This window comes from Lonchura striata, chromosome 2 (genome assembly GCF_046129695.1).
Source record: "Lonchura striata isolate bLonStr1 chromosome 2, bLonStr1.mat, whole genome shotgun sequence".
Classification (NCBI taxonomy): domain Eukaryota; kingdom Metazoa; phylum Chordata; class Aves; order Passeriformes; family Estrildidae; genus Lonchura; species Lonchura striata.
In genome coordinates, this window is record NC_134604.1 from 1,962,111 (window position 1) to 1,980,594 (window position 18,484).

The 18,484-nt window shown below is 38.7% G+C and overlaps 1 protein-coding gene across 3 annotated transcripts in view; it reads left to right on the top strand.

Annotated features, from left to right (window-relative positions):
- ALCAM (activated leukocyte cell adhesion molecule) overlaps positions 1-13,135 on the top strand; it is a 118,975-nt gene extending 105,840 nt beyond the window's left edge. For 2 of the 3 annotated variants that reach the window (XM_077790921.1, XM_077790920.1), the window contains exons 12-17: positions 352-480; positions 1,170-1,208; positions 1,397-1,514; positions 3,422-3,478; positions 9,118-9,232; positions 10,812-13,135. In XM_077790921.1, the coding sequence (XP_077647047.1) occupies positions 352-480; positions 1,170-1,208; positions 1,397-1,514; positions 3,422-3,478; positions 9,118-9,205 (431 nt within the window). In that variant the 3' untranslated portion in view covers positions 9,206-9,232; positions 10,812-13,135. The remainder of the gene's footprint in view (positions 1-351; positions 481-1,169; positions 1,209-1,396; positions 1,515-3,421; positions 3,479-9,117; positions 9,233-10,811) is intronic. The other variant, XM_077790922.1, reaches the window with a different exon arrangement.
- Positions 13,136-18,484: the final 5,349 nt, after the last annotated feature.

Below are 18,484 nucleotides of genomic sequence, written 5' to 3' on the forward strand. Positions count from 1 at the left end.
AATTTTTCTTTAAGAATTTTTTCACTTGGAATATTTTTAAAATACTTGAATTAAAAGCAAATACAGAATGTTGTTAACTTTTTCAGGAAAAAAAACACTTTTTTATCATTGCTTTTACAGTGCACACTATAATATCTATAAGTGGATATTTAGGCCAAAATGTCTTTCAAATACACACATTATCATTTAATAAAACAATGTAGTATTTTTCTTGCTATTGTTTGGAAAACTGAAGTATTAGTTGAAAATTATTTCCCTCTGAACATTTTCAATGTGTAATTCAAGTGATGCATGTATTGTTCTATGTGTTTTTAAAGGATACTAATCTTAATTTTTCACCTTTTCAGACAGAGGAGACAAAATATGTTAATGGGAAATTTTCCAGTAAAATTGTAATTGCTCCTGAGGAAAATGTAACTTTAACTTGCATTGCAGAAAATGAGCTAGAAAGGACTGTGACCTCCATGAACGTCTCTGCTAGTGAGTGTCCTCTAAAGATAATTTCCTTAAAGTTACAGTTTCTCATAAAGTACCCATACATCACACTCAAATGAAAAGTAGGTCTGCATAGTAATGTTAATACTAAGATATTTAACCTTTTTGTCTTAAGTCAAGCAATTGTAAATCCACTCTGGATCAGCAGTACATAAAATTTATTGATAGCTTTCTACAATAAGTCATTTAGTCTTCATGACTTTCTTGGCTAGCTACAAAAGGAAACAATATTGCAAAATAATAGTACAGCATAATAGTACAAAATACTGCAAAGTAATATTTCATTTACTAGACAGAGATATTTATTTATTACGAAATTAACAATATCTCTTAGTCCCTAACTTACAGTTTATTATTATTGATATGACTTGACTCACAACAGAAATCAACCATACTGGGCTTTAATTATGATGAAATAGAGTGAGAAGCTTTGGAAAGGTAGCACAGAAATTCTCAGTCAGAAATATTTCTGACTTGAATACTACAGGTTTAGAGTAAGAGTCTTCTAATGTATATAGTATAGTTACAAAGGAAAGGCTTCTATTTAAAGATGGGATTAAATATCTTGTTTGGAAAACACTGTTCCAGTTTCTGTCATTGTTGTAAATAGGCAATTAAAGGTGATTTTTAGGTCTGTGTTGTCTTTAATTCAATTTTAACATTTTTCATTTCAGTAAGTATTCCAGAATATGATGAGCCAGAGGATAGAACTGGTATGTACAGTTTCCTCTCTCTTTTTCTATTCCTTTCTTTTTCTTTTTTTTTTTTTTTTTTTTTTTTTTTTTTTTTTTTTTTTTTACTTTCTAATCCCTTTTTCTGTTTCTGGTGAAAATTCTATAGAAATGTTGTAATGCTTTACTTTATCATAGGTCATCTCATTAACTTTTCTTCTTTGCTTCAGATGACAACAGTGAAAAGGTTAATGACCAGGCAAAGCTAATAGTGGGAATTGTGGTCGGTCTTCTGCTGGTTGCTCTGATTGCAGGTGTTGTCTACTGGCTCTATGTGAAGAAATCAAAGTAAGAATTTTTTGAAAACTTTATACCAAACTGGAAAAAGAACAGTGATAAGAAAAGATGTATGTTTACTTGTTTTCCTTCCTCTACAGCATTCCAGTTTTCTGGAGTGGGCAAAAGCTGTTACAGTGGGTGCACTTGATAGCAAAAGGAAACTTGGTACCTCTGATTGGCTTGTCCTAATGCTTAATAGAACTCATCTCCTGGAGGTGGTGTTCTCAGATTTTCATAGATCATAACAGTAATGAGGTCCTGTTTCCTGACAGCCAAATCTGTGCATTTAATATAGTACTTAATTGTGGAACTTGATCTGTGGAAGTCTGTTGGCTGTACTGGTGCTTCATTTAGACTTTGGCAACCTTCATTTAGAAATTGGCTTCCTTGTTTCCTTTAAAAATGCAATAACATACAGAATAAGACTCAACCAGCTCAGGAAGGAGAGATACTTGAGTGTTTTGTTCATGTGTACTTTGAGATTTCTGAAATAAACCTGTAAAAATAGAGCTTCTGTTGCTGAAATATCTAGGAGCTCTCATCCCAGTCCAGGTTTTAGACATCACAGGCATAGAACAGCATTTTCCATTTTCAAGTTTCTGCCTTGTCACAGAGGCTCACTTCAGACAATAAATGGGAAGGTGTCAAGAAGTGGCTGTGTTGCTCCATCCTTTTGAAGCTGGCTATTCCTGTGTGCCCCACTGGGTCTTTCCCCCATAGCTTTGTCTCCAGGGGGAAATGAGGGCAGGCAGAAGCAGGTTTGCTTTCTGACAGCTCTCAGAGCTGCTTCTGAGCAGGTTAAGTGGCCATGCATAGCATGTTTCAAGCAGTACAGGTGTAAAAGCAGTCTTAAAGTTCAATTGGTTTTAGTATGATCTTCCACTAAAATTGAATCAAATGAAATCTCAAATGCACCAGTGGGATTTTACTATGAACAAATGTGTATTCGCTGATGTGAAAGTACAAGGAATTCTCCATCTGCTAAGAAATGTTCTTTTTTTTTGGATAATACATAAAGACTTTGGCTCAGCCATAACTGATCAGGTTTTTGAAGTTTTCCAAATATAGAATTGTTATAAATTACCCATGCACAGAACCGTACTCAGATACTATAGAGAGTTCTTTGGTTTTTTTCCAAAGCTTATGCTTTTTTTGGGAAAAAATTAAAAGTAACAACATAGTGCTTTTCCTCCCACACTTTGCTACTGTTGCAAGAATGTCGAGGATAACTTTGTCATGCCTTTTCAAATACGTTAATGTGGAGCCAAGAAACTGTAGTAAACTGCTTTGGGTTTCTTTGGATGAGGTGGTTTGAGTATAACAAGGGCAGAGAAGGTAAACTATCTCTTGCACCACTGAGTAGTGTGGGGAGAGCTGACAGGAATCATAGACTATATCATGAGATGAATTTATGAATTACAACAATTTTTTCAGCTTCAAAGATAGGATATGGCATAATTTAAATGGACACCACTTCTTTTCCTCATGTTCAGCTTCTTTTCCTAAAGCTTAGAGGAAAAATTAGAACTAGAATTGATTAGACAGGTTCACTGGAAACAAAAATGTCTTTATAATTAAACAATACTCTCTGTATTTGATACATGGTTGCTGGCTTCCAAACCCCTTAATTGATGTATCATCATTGACAATCTCCTGCTCTCTGTATATTTTTAAATTGATCTGTTGTTATCCTCCCTGCTTTCTGCACACCATACTTGCAGGAGCAAGCAGAATGTCAGTGCCTAATTCTGTCAAAGTTTCCATTACGAATCATAGCCTAGAAATCAAAGTAGACCTTGCAAAAAGCAACTTTCACCTCTGGATACAACCCCCCCATCTCCATCCAGGCCAGCAGGTAGTAGTTATTCTTTGAAGCCACCCCTGACCAGTAACTCACCTAATCTCTATCCCCAAAGTGACGCCAAAGGAAAGTCTGAGAAGGCAGCAGCACAGAACTTTCCAAGTCTGCCGAGGCAAGAAAAACATTCCTTTTTTTGTTATTGGTGTTGTGGTTTGTATAATCTTCTATTGTCTTGTCATCCACACTAAGTAGGAATTACACTTATAGCCTTGGAATATATTCACAATAAATCACTTGTACAGTTACTCACTGCCTCAGCTTCACTTGATGGAAAAGCTGATTATTGCCACATATTCTTTTCAGTGTGAATATTGTCCCATAAATCAGAGACTCATCTGTATTCCACATCCTGCAACCAGTCTCCTCTTGAATAAAGAGTTGAGCCTACCCACCCCAGCATGCCTTGTTTCTCCTTCATCTGAGCAGAAGGCCAAGCACTTGTTCTCTGCAGATTTCTCCTTTTCCCAAAAAGGATGCTGTAAACTAACCTGTACCAAACAGAATATAACTCAGCACTTTAGAATCTTTCTAAAATTTTTGTGTCAAGCTTCAGTTGAGAGATTGCAGGACACTCATGTTAGGTAAATGCTTCATATATGAAATTTCCATCTTGAAATTTCCATCATGAAAGATTCAGAAAGGAAACGGCTCACTCGGAACCCTGTCCCCTGCTCTCTAGTCATGGAAGCTGGCATGTAGTTGGATCTTGGCCCCATTTTTATCCCTGGAGTTGGGAGGTGCCCAAATCCCAAGTCAAACTAGGCTAGATCAAGGTTAAAGTGGTTCAACAGGCAGCGAAGGAAACTTCAGCTGGGCCAGCTGAATCACAGCAGCAGCCTTAAAGTTGTTCACACCCAGAGCACATCATACTCTTGAAATGTTTCATAGGTCCCAGTGATGACAAAGGTTACTGGCATCTCTGAAACTGAGCACTTGAAGCATAACAATTCTGCTTTTCTGGTACTTTATAGCAAACAAGCATATGAGTTAGATCTGGTGGGCCAAATATGTAAGAAACTCACTATGTTTTCAACAAGACTCAGCATTTGTATTTGTTTTCACTCAGTTCCCTTTCAGAGAAAAGACATAGTTACCAAACATCTCTGAAAGTGTCAGCTCATAACACAAATCTAATAAAAAGTAATACAAATTAGAAACGATCGCCCATTTCTTGATGACTGGAATATTTTTCTAATATCTCTGTGGCTTTTCCTACTGATGGTCATTTGAAAATAATTGGAGGAAGTGGAAGGTAAAATTGGAGTAAATAAGGAGGTTGCAGCTAGTCCAGATTGGGATGTATAAAACTTTTAGCTCTTAGAAAATCATCTGGAGCAGTGCAGTTGAGTGTAGCTTTAATGAAATCCATGGCTCTTGCTTCAGCACCCAGAACTACACAGATGTGTATCATCTTATCTGTCATTATCACAAGGCTGGGTGACAAGGACAAACAGCACTGCATACTTTCTCCCTTAAATAGTGCTGAGGACAAGGCCTAGACTTGTGAGATTCAAAGATATCAGAAATTAAAACCCTACAGCAATCTTTGGGTCACCTGTATGCAGTCTGTATTTACACTACAGCAGGCAAAACAATCATCATGGAAAATGGTCTTCATATTACAAATAATGCTATGAACAGTGTCTGAACAAGAGCCATGAAAATAGTGGCCTCACAGCACACACACTCCAAAGAATGCTAAAAAATCTCACTTTGACACTACTTACAGGGGGATTTTGATTAGGATTCCCTGAGGATAATTATTTTCCTGAAGAGCAAGCATAGATAAATATTACATGCGAGTCGTAATTTTAGCAAGAGCTCAGAATGTTCCATGATGTACAAATTATTTTAAGGGGAAAAAAAAAGGAAAAAAAAAAAAAAAGAAGAGTTGAGTGAGTTACTCATATTTATACAACCAACTTCTCTCTCTTCCAAACAACACTATCAAAGGTGTGGGCTTTTTTTTTTGTGGAGCTGCAGGTAATGACAGTGTGAGAATACTGCAGGTATGGGTAAAGTGGGCTGTCTTCCCTTTTGGGTAAACCCTTGGGAAGGAATATTTCTATAAGTTCAGACTCTATTGCCCAGCTACTCAGATATTATGAGGAAGATCTGGAGCTGCAGATGGAGCAAGCTGGAAGGAGCTAATGCACAAAAGAAAGTTAAGGAACAACTGTTGTTGAATGTTAAGCTGGAAAAGGACCATTTGTCCTGTCACCTCAGGAAGTGAGGGAACCCATGTTTTGAGACTTTTTTTGTTACAAACCTGAGCCAGCCCTGGGGACTGGTGCTGAGCCAGGGGTGGCTGCTCACCTCCTTGCAAAATAACTCCTGGGTCACTTAATGACACCCTTTAGATAGCACTAAAAGAGGCTGCAGCATTGTTTGTGCTGAGGTGGTGGTTCTGCCTCGATAATGGTATTTGGGGAACAAAAAACCAGGTCAGCAGGATCACTGAGCCATCATAAATAAACAGCTGCATTTCAGTCTCAGGCATTGAGAATTGAAATCCATCTGATTGTCAGACATGAAGAACTGCTGCTGCTCTCATTTCAAAGTGCTTCACTCCAAAAGTGTTCTGGAGCACCTGCCTCTTTCAAAGGTAGTGTTGCCCTTTAAGTCTCCCATTTTTGCCCAGTGTGGCTTTTAGGAAAATAAAGGTGACATTTAATTTGACTGAATATAAAGATAAAATAGATTACTTTAAAAATCAAAACCTGATCACATTGCAGGATCTTCTGACATTAGTCATTGAATAATTTAACCTAATCAAAGACCAGACAGCTCTCTCTGCTGTTAAGTGTCAGGTCATATGAGATTCAGTCTGATTTGGGCACTGTAAAACTGGTGATAAGAAGCCAAAAAAAAAGGATCCCAGTGAGCCATGCCAGTATTCTATCAAGTTTCCAGCATCAGACATTAGCAGCTATATGAGGGCAGATGTGCATGGTACTGCTTTCTCACATCCAGCTCACTTCAGCTCAGGTAATTGCCTGAGTCCAGATTCTTTCAGCTTTTCATCTCTTCCCCTGTTGTCTCCAATTTTGTGAGACTTATTTATGGAAAAGACTCACTAGACACATGACAAGCTAAATTATGTGCTCAACCTGAACCAAACATGTTTTAAATTGTAAAAATTTTTAATTTTCAAGGGATTTTTTTTTGAGGGGTTGTTTCTTTTTTGTTAGGATTAAAGAGATTTTTGAAATGTTGTTAAGCTCATAGAAGGTCAGTCTCTACCAAAGCATTGAATTTTCTTCTTCATTGCATTTCATATCTTTCCCTTTTATTGATGTAATGCATTTCAGGTTTTGAATAACAAAAAAAAACCCAAAAAATAGATTATTACTGTGCAATAGAAATTTACCACTGTAGAACAAGTTACTTTGTAATACTATCTCAGCACTTTTAAAATTAAATTTGCCTGCAATGAAGAGGAGCTCAGATCTTTGCAGTAAATGGGTTTTCAGCATGATACCTTCCTGTCAGTCACACAAATACAGCAGAGGCACCCTAAACGAACAGCAAAAGATAACACAGCTTTAAAACATTTAAACTTTTGGCCCTTCAGGAAATAACCTCCTCTAAACCTGAAAAGATTTTAGAGTGGTCCCTTTCAGCGTAGCCTGTGGGATTTGGGATGCAGAATCCCAAATCTACCTCGAGCTGGAGAGCAGCATTTCAGCTGCACTCCCAGAGGTGGGCAGGGGTGAGGTGAGGCATTTGCAGTGCCCCAGGAGTGTCAGAACTCAAAATGTCCCTCAGACATTTTTGGGTCCAGGTCAGAAGCATTTGAGACCCTGGCAGGCAGCTGGAAACAGCTGTGATTTTGGGTTTGAGCCATGGAATGATTTACCAACCTTGCAGGAAGAACAAGGAGTCACAAAAGTTTAGATATTAGAGTAGAAGTAGTCACAAAGTAGAGGGAAGAATTTTTGAGTGCTGTACAGGGGGGTTTTGGTTTTGTACATGGGGGTCAGAGGGTTTAAAATGGAGGGATTTGGGCCTGTCCTGTCCTCCCTCTTTCTCCTTCCTTACCTCCATGTTCTTGGTGATGTTGGCACTCACAGATTGGTTTAGAGTAGAAAGGCACCATTTAATATAGGTAATAGGCATTGGGGAAAAACTGTAAGCATGTAACACATAATGTACCATATAAAAGATAGAAAATCACCATTTAATATAGGTAATAGGCATTGGGAAAAACTGTAACCATGTAACATGTAATGTACCATATAAAAGATAGAAAAGCACCATTTAATAAAGGTAATAGGCATTGGGAAAATCTGTAAGCATGTAACACGTAATGTACCATATAAAAGATAGAAAAGCACCATTTAATATAGGTAATAGGCATTGGGGAAAAACTGTAAGCATGTAACACGTAATGTACCATATAAAAGACAGCAGCAGCCCTGGTGGGGAGAGAAGAAGCAGACGGGGTCAGAGAGGATGTCAGGGTGTGTGTGTGCCTCTGCCTGAGCTGTGAGCAAACCACAGCAGCCCAAGGAGAAAATATTTTAGATAACTTGCAAGAAACTGCCTTGAGACCCAACAACAGAAACTGCTGATCCTTTCTTTGGAAGCTCGGGTTGAGGAGAGACTTTTCCAGCACACGGAGCCCCAGACCTAGGGTGAGCTCTGGCACAGGAGCTCTACAGAGACAAGGGCTGAGCTTCCCTGGCTCAGCAGGCTCCTGGGGCAGGGCCCAGGGCTGGTGGCCGCGCTGCCGCCTTCGCTCAGATGAGGATGGGCCAGCAGCGCTCCTCCAGCCACGATCCCGCTGCGCGCGCTCCTGCATGGTGTCACCCTGCCATCCCCCCTCCCCAGCCTGTGTCTGCCTTGTCCCCCTCCTGTCAGAGTCACCCCTCTGTACCCCAAAGCAAGGGGAGCATACGCATCAGTCTGTCACGGCACACCGTGCGTTTCTTCAGGGGGAATGAATCATCTGTTGGGAAAACGTGGATGCGATAATCTGCTTTGACACGAGGGATTTGCATTGTCCCACTCAAACGCATTTGCCCGTTTACATCTTAAAAATTGGGGCCTTCCAAATGTTATCACAGCGCTGCAGGAATCTTTCACCTTGGCAGACAGTGAGGCTTCTCACAGATTAAATGAATAGCATAGTGGTTTTATTGTGCTAAGCTAAACTAAGTACTTAACTCATTAATTCATCACTACTACTTGCATTAAGGAAGGCCTGCTATTTTCAATGAGGCATACCTCTTTTTTTTCCTCCCCCCCCAAACATTTACACAATCTCATCTTTACCCAAAGCTTGTCAGTCGTAGCTAGCACAGACCTACAAGTCAGAGTGAGATTTTTCTCCAGTGGTGCCGGAATTTTCATGAGTTTCTTCACATTTAAGGAGCTTCCGTTTGGCACGGGCTCTGAAAGTCATTTACTAGAAATACACAAAAGATTGCTGTGTTGATCAAGATATTTTAGCCACACTTGTAATGTTTTAGTATGCCTTAAAGCAGACTCATGTTTATTGAAACAAGCTGCACAATTACTTTGTCAAGAAACACGGATCTCCACTACTGGTTTAACCTTACTAAATGTCTGCTAACTCAGAATAATTCTGAATTCCACAAGAGGTAGATCAAACACACAGAGCCCTGCTGCAATACTTCCTGTGGTGAACTGTCAAAATTTTCTGTTCAGTGTGAGGGGAGGAGGCAGTGTCATTAATATGAGTATAGAACAAATTGCTGCAAAAAATGACCTTCTTTTATGTTATAGGACAGCATCAAAACATGTAGACAAAGATCTTGGAAATATAGAAGAAAACAAAAAACTAGAGGAAAACAATCATAAATCTGAAACTTAAGAGAAAATGTGTCAGTCATCATTCCAGGTAAGTGTTTCATATTACAGCATTAAAATCTCTTTGTGCACCATTTTTCTCTGATGATCAAATACTCTAGCTTGTCTGATGCTCACCTTCCAGGGGGGAGGCAGTGGGGTCATTTTGAGGTGTAGTTTTAGGACAGACAGACTCAAGCTTTTGGCCAGTTAAGAATTCAGAGCTGCACATACAAATATAAAAAAGAAATCTGACATTTAGATGGAACTTAATACTTGGCTTTGTGTTAATGCATGTGCTTGAGGAAATGAAAATACAAATTTGTATAATGTACCACTGTGCATGTGTAGTATGTGTTTATATGAAGAGTATGTTTAGATAGAGTTCAGAAGGTTTCAAGTTATGTCTTGAAATGTTTACGGGAACTTCTTCCCTTACTGAAAGCAACAGTTTCCAAATCCTTGGTCACTTTTCTCATCATTAATGCAAAGGTCATGAAACTTCCTTCCCTTAGAACAAAACAATTCTCTTAGCCTAGATTTCACACACCTGTGCTATGATCAGTTTTATCCTGGAGAGAGACACTGTATTACGTTAGGAACAGGTTTGAAAGTTTCCCCTGTTGGATCTGTATGAAGTAAACTGTTTGCAGAAGATCTGGCGGATGCCAAAGTTCTGTTGGGAATTACAGGAGCCCTGCAGAGCACCAAGAGCACCACCCTGTGCTCACCCTGTGCTGCATCTCTCCTCCTAGCACCCAAAGGAGGGGCTTAGACCATTTTTCTGGCTGGTTTAGCTCATTTAAAATTAACACTGTGTTAACACAAGAGTCTGGAAACCAGCTAACCATAGAGAGGTTTGTTGAGCTAGCTATCAAATTAGAGTATTATATATTCAGGGGTGCTTGCATTGCAAGCTCCTCCACAGGAAAGCTGTTGTCAGCCCTGATTTTCAGTGATCTTAAGTAAATAGCACTGGATACCTTCTTGAGGTAGCAGGGGTTTAAAGCATATGGAATTATCTGGAATGATGATATTTCATATTTACATATCAAGGTTTCTTCTTTAAATGAATGCAACTGTCAATAATTTCAATATGTCAGTATTGTGCGAATTTTTCCAATACAAACCAGAAGTTTTGCATTAAACATTTAGAATGTAATGGATTATATATAGCAATTACACAGCATATAAAGAGATGCAGCATTGCTGTAGGCACTTTACCAGCAATATCACTGTTCTACTAGTTTGGAAAAGTGAATTGGGAATACCAAAATTATGTCCTAGGAAGTATTTAAAGGTGGAAAACAAGTCAGTTTGGATTTTGCAAAAGTTACAGCATAAAAATCTTGTGTGCCTTTGGTGCAGTCATCTTCTCTGTATTCCTTCAGATCAGTAGATCTACATAACTAAAATGAACATTAATCCATTACTTACCAGACAAATTTACTGGATTTACTGGGAACAATACTGCAACAGTTATTCTTGTCATGAAAGAAAGCATTTACATCATTGAGCTTCAGAAGAAACCAATTTTCATGTAGCTGTTTATTTACAGCTTAGATACTGAGTAGTTACGATGGTTAACATATTTAAAAATATTTAACTGGCTTTATCTTTCATATTTTCAGAGAATACATATAGACCAATTGAAGCATGAACGTGGATTGTATTTAAACATATACAAAGAAGTGACAGCTATTCATGGTTCAAGTATTAAGCAGATCATACTACCAGGTTTTCAAAGGATTTTAGACTCAATTATCTCAAGCTAAAAGAACCCCACAAACTAATTTTGGCGACAGCCATGATAATAGGTCACCATGTTGTGTTCTGTTTGAAATATTTTTTGTAAATGTCTGCACTGAAGATTTCTTTTTGTTTGCCTTTATGTAAATTTTTTACGTAGCTATTTTTATACACTGTAAGGCTTTGTTCTGGGAGTTGCTGTTAATCTGATGTATAGTGTACTGGTTTTATTTCAATTGTTTTTATGACACCCTTTGAGCAGGTACATGTCTGATTCTGGATGTAATCAGTGAAACCTCTGCTTTGTAGCAAGTACCTAGAGTGTAAGATTGTCTTAAAGAAAAATGTCAAACTCCTTTTTCATTCTTTGAAATCATGGTAAAGCAGAAGGGTGACAGCTGTGACAAAGAATTAACTCAATTGTTAATGAAAGTAAACATTTAAAAAACCATGCAAAGCTAAACAAGCTAGAAAGGGAATAAAGAGTTTCCCTGAAGAAGTCTGGGTATTGAGTAAGGAACACTATGATAAATTCTTAGCCTACATACAGCTGGTGGCTAAAAAAATCCTTTTCTTCTAGAGCAAGACATGCATTTTATTGATGGTTATCAGTCGTCTTTCATGCTAGCATTAGGATAAGGAACTGGAATTCTGGATTCATTTTGATTCCTTTATGTTATTCGCTGCCTTAAAGTACTGTACCTTTCCTTCTTTTCAGAGAGATACCAGTCAGAATTGGAAACTTTTTTAAAAAGTGATCATATCAAAGCTGCATTTTTTTCCCACAAAAATAGAATATATATATATATATTTTTTGTGTGTTTTTGTTAACTATGCTACAGATATTGAATGCACCTTGAGATAATTTTAGTGTTTTTAACTGGTACCTAATTTATCAAACAGTACATATAATTGTAACAATGAAATGTCTATGTATCTTTAGTTACATTCAAGTTTGTAACTTTATAAACATGTTTTTTGCTTGAGGGAATTTTTAGAATGGTACTTGATAAGAAAAGGTTTTAGGGTGAATGGCCAGTAGAAAGTTGTACTTAAGGGAGATAAGTTTCATCTTATCTGGAAAGTTAGTTTCTGGAAGAAGGTAACAGGCAGCTCTGATGGAGAGGAACAGTAAGCAGAACATCAGGTTTCCATTTACAAATATCCAGGGAAAAAGTAAGTTTTTATAGACTGGTAGGCAAAAATAAATAAATAAATAAATAAAAGAAAAAGATGGACGTTAGGAAATGTATTTTGCCACTTTTGCATTATTTAGGGGGCAGAAAACACTGTTACTTGTAAATTTGTAAAATGTTAAATGTCTGGGCAGTAGTGACTGATGTCTTAATAAAAGCTTCCTGTAGTGCATTGGCATGGATTAAATACATAAGATGTCCTATAAACTCTATGCTGTATAAAATATTAGAGGGAAATCCTGTTATATGCCTCTAAACTTTAATTTGTTACTGTTTTATTTGGCAAAAAGAAAAAAAAAATTATAATCTTGGTCAATATTTAAACCAAAGTAAAATGGGGGAAAAACCAAAGTAATTTGTTTTGCATGGCTAAGCCATTCTGTTATCTCTGTAAATATTGTGATTTTTTTCTTTTTAGAATTTTGTTAAAAAAATTCTAAAATTTTTAAACACCTGTTTTTCCAAAATAAAACGTGAACACACAAAAAAGTTACTTTATATATAAATATATCTTTTTCTTTTGGTGCAAGAACACTGCCAAGCGATACACGTTTTTTAAACAAAAAAACAAATTCAGTGGGCATGACTCTGAACGGGAAAAGCTGTAGCAGGGTCCTGTGAAGGAGTGTGCATCTACAACCTCTCTTTGTTTATATCACTACAAATAATTCTTAAATACAGAGAGGAATCTTCCAAAGATAGGGAAAACTCCAAAGGGAAAGCATAGGGAAGGGCTGAAAATCTTCATACCACTGTCAGGGGAATATAGGGCAAACGAGAAGAAAAAGAAAGTCCTTCAACTTTCACAGCTACAGAAAAAGGAATATAAAGAACTCCTCGCCTTTTGGGATTCTGCTTGGTCTCCTATGCACTTTAAATCGCCAGTCTGAGGAGCTGGGCTTTCACTGCTCCAAGCTCACCTTAGGCAAGTTTCAAGAACCAAGAGTGCAAAAGAATTAATGTTTCTATCCATGCCTAAACAACAATAAAACTGAAGTATGTCTTCACTGGCTTGTGTGAAATCTCCGTTTACAAGGACACGTGTGAGCCCCAGGGAAGGGCTTAGCCAGAGCTCCAGCTGCTGCTGCTGCTGCTGCTGCTGATGATGATGATGATGATGCTGATGCTGCAGCTGCTGCTGCAATGCTGCTGCTGTGCTGCAGCTGCTGCTGCTGCTGCTGCTGATGATGATGATGATGCTGTGCTGCTGCTGCAATGCTGCTGCTGTGCTGCAGCTGCTGCCTGCGTTCCTGCAGATACACCCCTGGAGTCTGGCTGCCAGCAGGGGTTATGGGGTGATGGGTGTGGGGTTGTGGGGCTTCTCCTGACCCACAGCAGCTGGGCACTACAAGCAAAGCTTTCTCAGCACAAGCTGGCACACTAAACCTTGCCAAAGCTCCTCGTGCAGCTCTCTGCTTGGGACCTGGACAAATAACTACCCTAGCAGGGAATTTGGGGGGGCACGTTCAAATCTGAGCGAGGACACCACAATAACACAAGAGTTTAACCTCAGTTTACTACACACAGGAAAAAAATCCAAACAAATCCCTGCTCAGAAATGGTTTAAAAACATGAGAGGAGGCAGTAGAGGAGAGCCCATCCTCTTGCATTACAGTCAGGAAATAATGTAATTAGGGGTGTCTGTTCATGGCTGTGCAGGAAACTGCCACTGAGCTAGGAATAAACCAGGGGGTTTCACTGCATCCTGCAGAAATACCAATGGGTTCCCAAGCAACTCTGGGAGTCCTCTGAAGCAATAATTTCAAAGCTATAGCTGTGCTGCAGTGGATATGAGCTACAGAAATGTGATAATGCTATGGCCACAAGGTGAGGCATTTTGTAAAGAAAGGGAAAAAAAAATAATTGAGGTCAGCACTGTAAAAGGAAAAGCATCAGGGACACTTTGTACTGGTTCTGTGCTGGAGAGCTTTACTGCACCTACTGCTGCTGTGCTGCTGCTCAGAGCCCAGGCAAGGGACAGTGCTGACCCAGCTGCTGGCCAGGGGAACAAACCAGCCACACCTCATTGTCTGGGTATTTTCCAGGATTTGCCAGCATCAACCCAGATGATTTAGGCAATATGTTACACCTTTTTCTGGACACAGTTTTCATCCTTACACAAATAAGTAACTCTAAATTCTATATTGATTATTATTTGAACATTTCGAGGCACTAATGTGAGTTTTATCTATATTGGTACCAGTTCACAAAGACATACAAAGAATGAATAAACCTAATTTTTGCTGTCTATTTTTTAGTGATAAATTTTGTCAGGGAACGTCTAATATTCACCTAATAGCCTCAGCTGCTGGCTGTTCCAGTGAAATTGGATTTACTTGTAGTACCACATGTAGCTGGATACCTTCCTGTTGACTTCATATTTAGACAGCCATTTGTCTGTAATTATCTCAGCTAAGATCAAGCAGTGACATATGAAATGAGATCATGACCTCCTGTGTCAACCACATCTGTGCAGACGTTTTCTGGGTTTCCTTTTGACAAGAATGCATCTGCATTCAGGTATCTGTTTCCAATTATTGCCCAGTACAGCATTTTCTCCTCCAGGCAGAAGGAGCCAGAGGAACACAGGAGGTACATAACTTCCAGTTTTGTGCTTCTAACCCCTGAAGCTCTTCTGGAAAAGGATAAAATCCTTAGGCTGGCATAACCCAGAGCAAGGCTCACTTCAGCCTTCCCTCTTGGTGGTCTGCCAGGGAGAGAGGGCATTGTAGGAAGGGAATCAGCCAACCCCTTTCATACACACTTCATCTGTGATGCAGCTCACACATTCAGCAAAGATTTGCTGCATTTCAAGTTATTAGAGAATCAGAAACTAAGCCTATTACTTATTATCAAATTATGTCAAAGCCATTTTCTAAAATAAGTCTTAACTCCATCCACCCAGCCACTCACAAGTCTTGTAATTCAGGCATTTTTCTCATTTACATTCTAAATAGAGACATTTATTCTGTTAGTAGTGAGGCATTCACTTTGATGTAGTAATGAATTTCAGCTTGAAAAGGTAGAGCCTGACAAATTATTAGGAAATTTGGTTTCTTAGTGAGGAGACAGCAATGTACCTCTGTCATCACTCACCCTCCCCCTGTTTCCCCCCAGATGTTTTGCCTATTCTCATGCTGCACCTGGTGTTGCAGCCAGGGCCTCTGTCAGAGTCTGTTCCCTGTGCTGGTGCTCGTTGCCACATCTCCTGTTCAGTACAAATTGATTCTCTGCTGCCCTCACCATCCCTTCTTCATTTGCAGGACACCCAGTAAAAACCAGCAATTTAACACATTTTTAGATATGAACTAGGCTGTGAAACAGGAAAAAAAGGTAGAAACATATCAGCACTTCCTGTGCCTCTGCTTCTGTGTGGTTGCATTCATAGTTCTGGAGTCCTCTGGGGTTTCCCTACTTTGAGAAAATTGCACAAAGGCTCAACTGTAATACCATAACTTAGATCCATGCACACCACTGTGACTTTTTTTTTTTCTTGCCTGACCTTTTTCTGTCACTCATAGCATTAAAATAATGTTGAATAGATATCATTAGGTACTGGAATGCCAGCAGAAGTCTTAGGTTTAAGAATGCGATCTTTTTTCCTATATTCAATCCATGTAGTTGTGATGCAAGGATTTATTGCATGAGACCTAGCCCTTGATTTGAGAGAGCAGAGGGAAGGAAGGAAGAAACATCCTATTGCTCTAAAAAGTAACAAATGAAATAATATTTAAATATAGTGACCTCCATCCATTTAGTTTTTCCAGTAAAAAGGAGTCCCTCTTTCCATACAAACCTATGTTCAATTTTATTCAGATATAGTCTGCAATATAATAATAGAATAATTATAGCGGGATATAGAATATAGCAGTGGAGCAATGATTATATAATAAGCTATATAATAAAGCTTATATCAAAAGAGACCAACAACAAACCCAGACTAATGCTTCCCTCAGATCAAACTCACATCATCCTAATCCATTTCCCACCCTGCCCCTGGAGATTCTCATCAGAGGAGTCAAGTGACTGAATGGGCATTTCTCTGATGTCAGTTTGGTTTCTCCAGGGTTAGAAAGCAACTACAAATTCAGGTTGTGCTGTAAGTGTTCAATAATGCCTACACACCAGATCAAGAGTTTTCATTAATATCTGCATCTGTCACAAGGAGAGCTATTCTAGCATGGACAACAGAATACATTTAAAAGGAAGAGCATATAATTGAATCTAAATTCAGGAAATGAAATTAATTAAAGACTCAAATAAAACCCTCATACTAGACAAAATATCTTCACAAATTTGATTTTGTTCATGTTGATATAAAAGCTTTCTCTGGTTTTATTACTCCAAATAAAGAAAGATAACACTCATTTCCATGAATTTAGGGAAGTAAACACACACAACAAACACAACTGGCCAAAGTGGGTGCACTTACTAAACAGAAAGAAACAGGATATGGAAATCAGCTCAGACAGACTTTCTGATGAAATAAAAGCTTGCAAGATTAGCAGTGTGTGGAATACTCAGGCTTTTTTGCCACGTGTAGTATCTATTCTAAGTGCAATGTCTTTCTTCCCCCACTCACTTGTACTTGAAATAATCCACTGGGCAGTGCAGTTCAGGTTTGCTGTTTCTCTTCTGCACAGCACTGCATCCCAAATTTTCCTAATCCAAACCACATCAGGAACAACAGTTGAAAAGCAGAGTTTTTCACTGAAATTTTTTACACACATTTGAGGCAGGGATAAGCAATAGAAGTTTGGCAATAAAAGTCATCAGTAGTCAGAAGCTTTTGAGAAAGTTGTATTTGTGGACCAATTCCTCTCACTCTGACTGAAAAATCAATTGTTTGGTCCTTCAAAAAGGGGTGTGGGAGAAAAGGGAAGAGTGAAACTGCCAGCAAATAAGAGCATAACTCACTAAAAGTTACCTTAAGTGAAAGCTAAATACTTTTCCAAGTGCAAATCTTCAAAAAATAAAAAAGACAAATAAAGAATGTGAGGTGGGAATGTTTGCTGTGGTCAGCAGCATCCTCCAAGGATGCAGCCCTTAGGAGCACTGCTCCATCCTGTACTGCTGTCCCTCAAGCACTTACTCAAATGTGCTCTCTCCTCATTATGTGTATGTTTCTCTGCACTAACATGAGCCAAAAGCTGCTAACAGCTATCACCAAGGAGGGATCTGGGGCTCACAGCAGTCAGGGCAATCCTTTCCAAAGCTCTAGCAGAAGGAGCCACCAAAATTTCCCATGTAGCTCCAGAGATGGAACAGCTGACAGTACTGGGAAGAGATAAATTCAACAATTAACAAATCCATCTAATTCCAGTTGCAGCAGGATGGAAATGCTGAAAGGAACTTCAGTCATTGCAGAAGGCATGCAGAGATTTGGCATTAAGCAGGTTGCATTTGTTCAAGGAGGTTTAAGGAAGGTCTAAAGGCTGAACCAGTAGTAGCTGCTGGAGCAGGACTGGCTGAAGCACTAATCCAGCTTCAAAATAGCAGCAGGTACCAAGAGAACTTTTTAAATATCTGCATTTCTTCAATCAGTACAATTCAGCTCAGAGATGAGCTGGGAGGAAAGAAAAAAAAAAAAAAATTCTGTGGAAATAATTAGACTGGACAGGATGAGTGTCTTCAACTCTAAGAGATAGGGTAATTAAACCCAAATAGCTCAGCTTCCTCAATATACATAGAACTGCCTTTATTATAATAATTCCACCTTCAGTGCAAAAACATTTGCATAAATTTACATGAGGAAAAACATTCAACTGCATTTCAAGGTATCATTAACCAATAACCCTTTCAAATAATGTTTCAATGCACTCAGTTCTTTCATCCAACTAGATCTTGATAGAAAACACAAGTGCAATAAGAAATCCAGCATAAAAATGCACTATTCAGCATTCCTAATAAACCCACCTGAAATATGAGGCATGGCCATTTCTTGCTGGCTGGGCACAGGGCAGAGAAAAAGAAAGAGTGATCGTGGCTGTGGTAAACAGCAAAGGTGACAGAATTTCCAAGGGGGAAAACAGCTTCTGCTTCCACCATCCTGAAAAGAATTTTGGTGTGAAGGTATCACAAATAGCACCCTAATTATGTATTACTGATGCTCATCTACATGGAGAAAACTCTAAATTCTGGCTAATTCAGAAACTTGCACGTCAGGACAGAGGGAGTGAGAGAGGAGCTGTCAGGAACCAGGGAACTGAGAGGGAACAAATAATGAAATTATTCATAAGGCATTAAAGCTGACCCAAAATCATTAGAAAACAGTCAAAGGAAATTAAATCAGGAATGAGAATTTTCCCCAAAAGAAATTAAATAATGTTTCAGAGGAAGAAGAAGTAAAAGGCTACTCA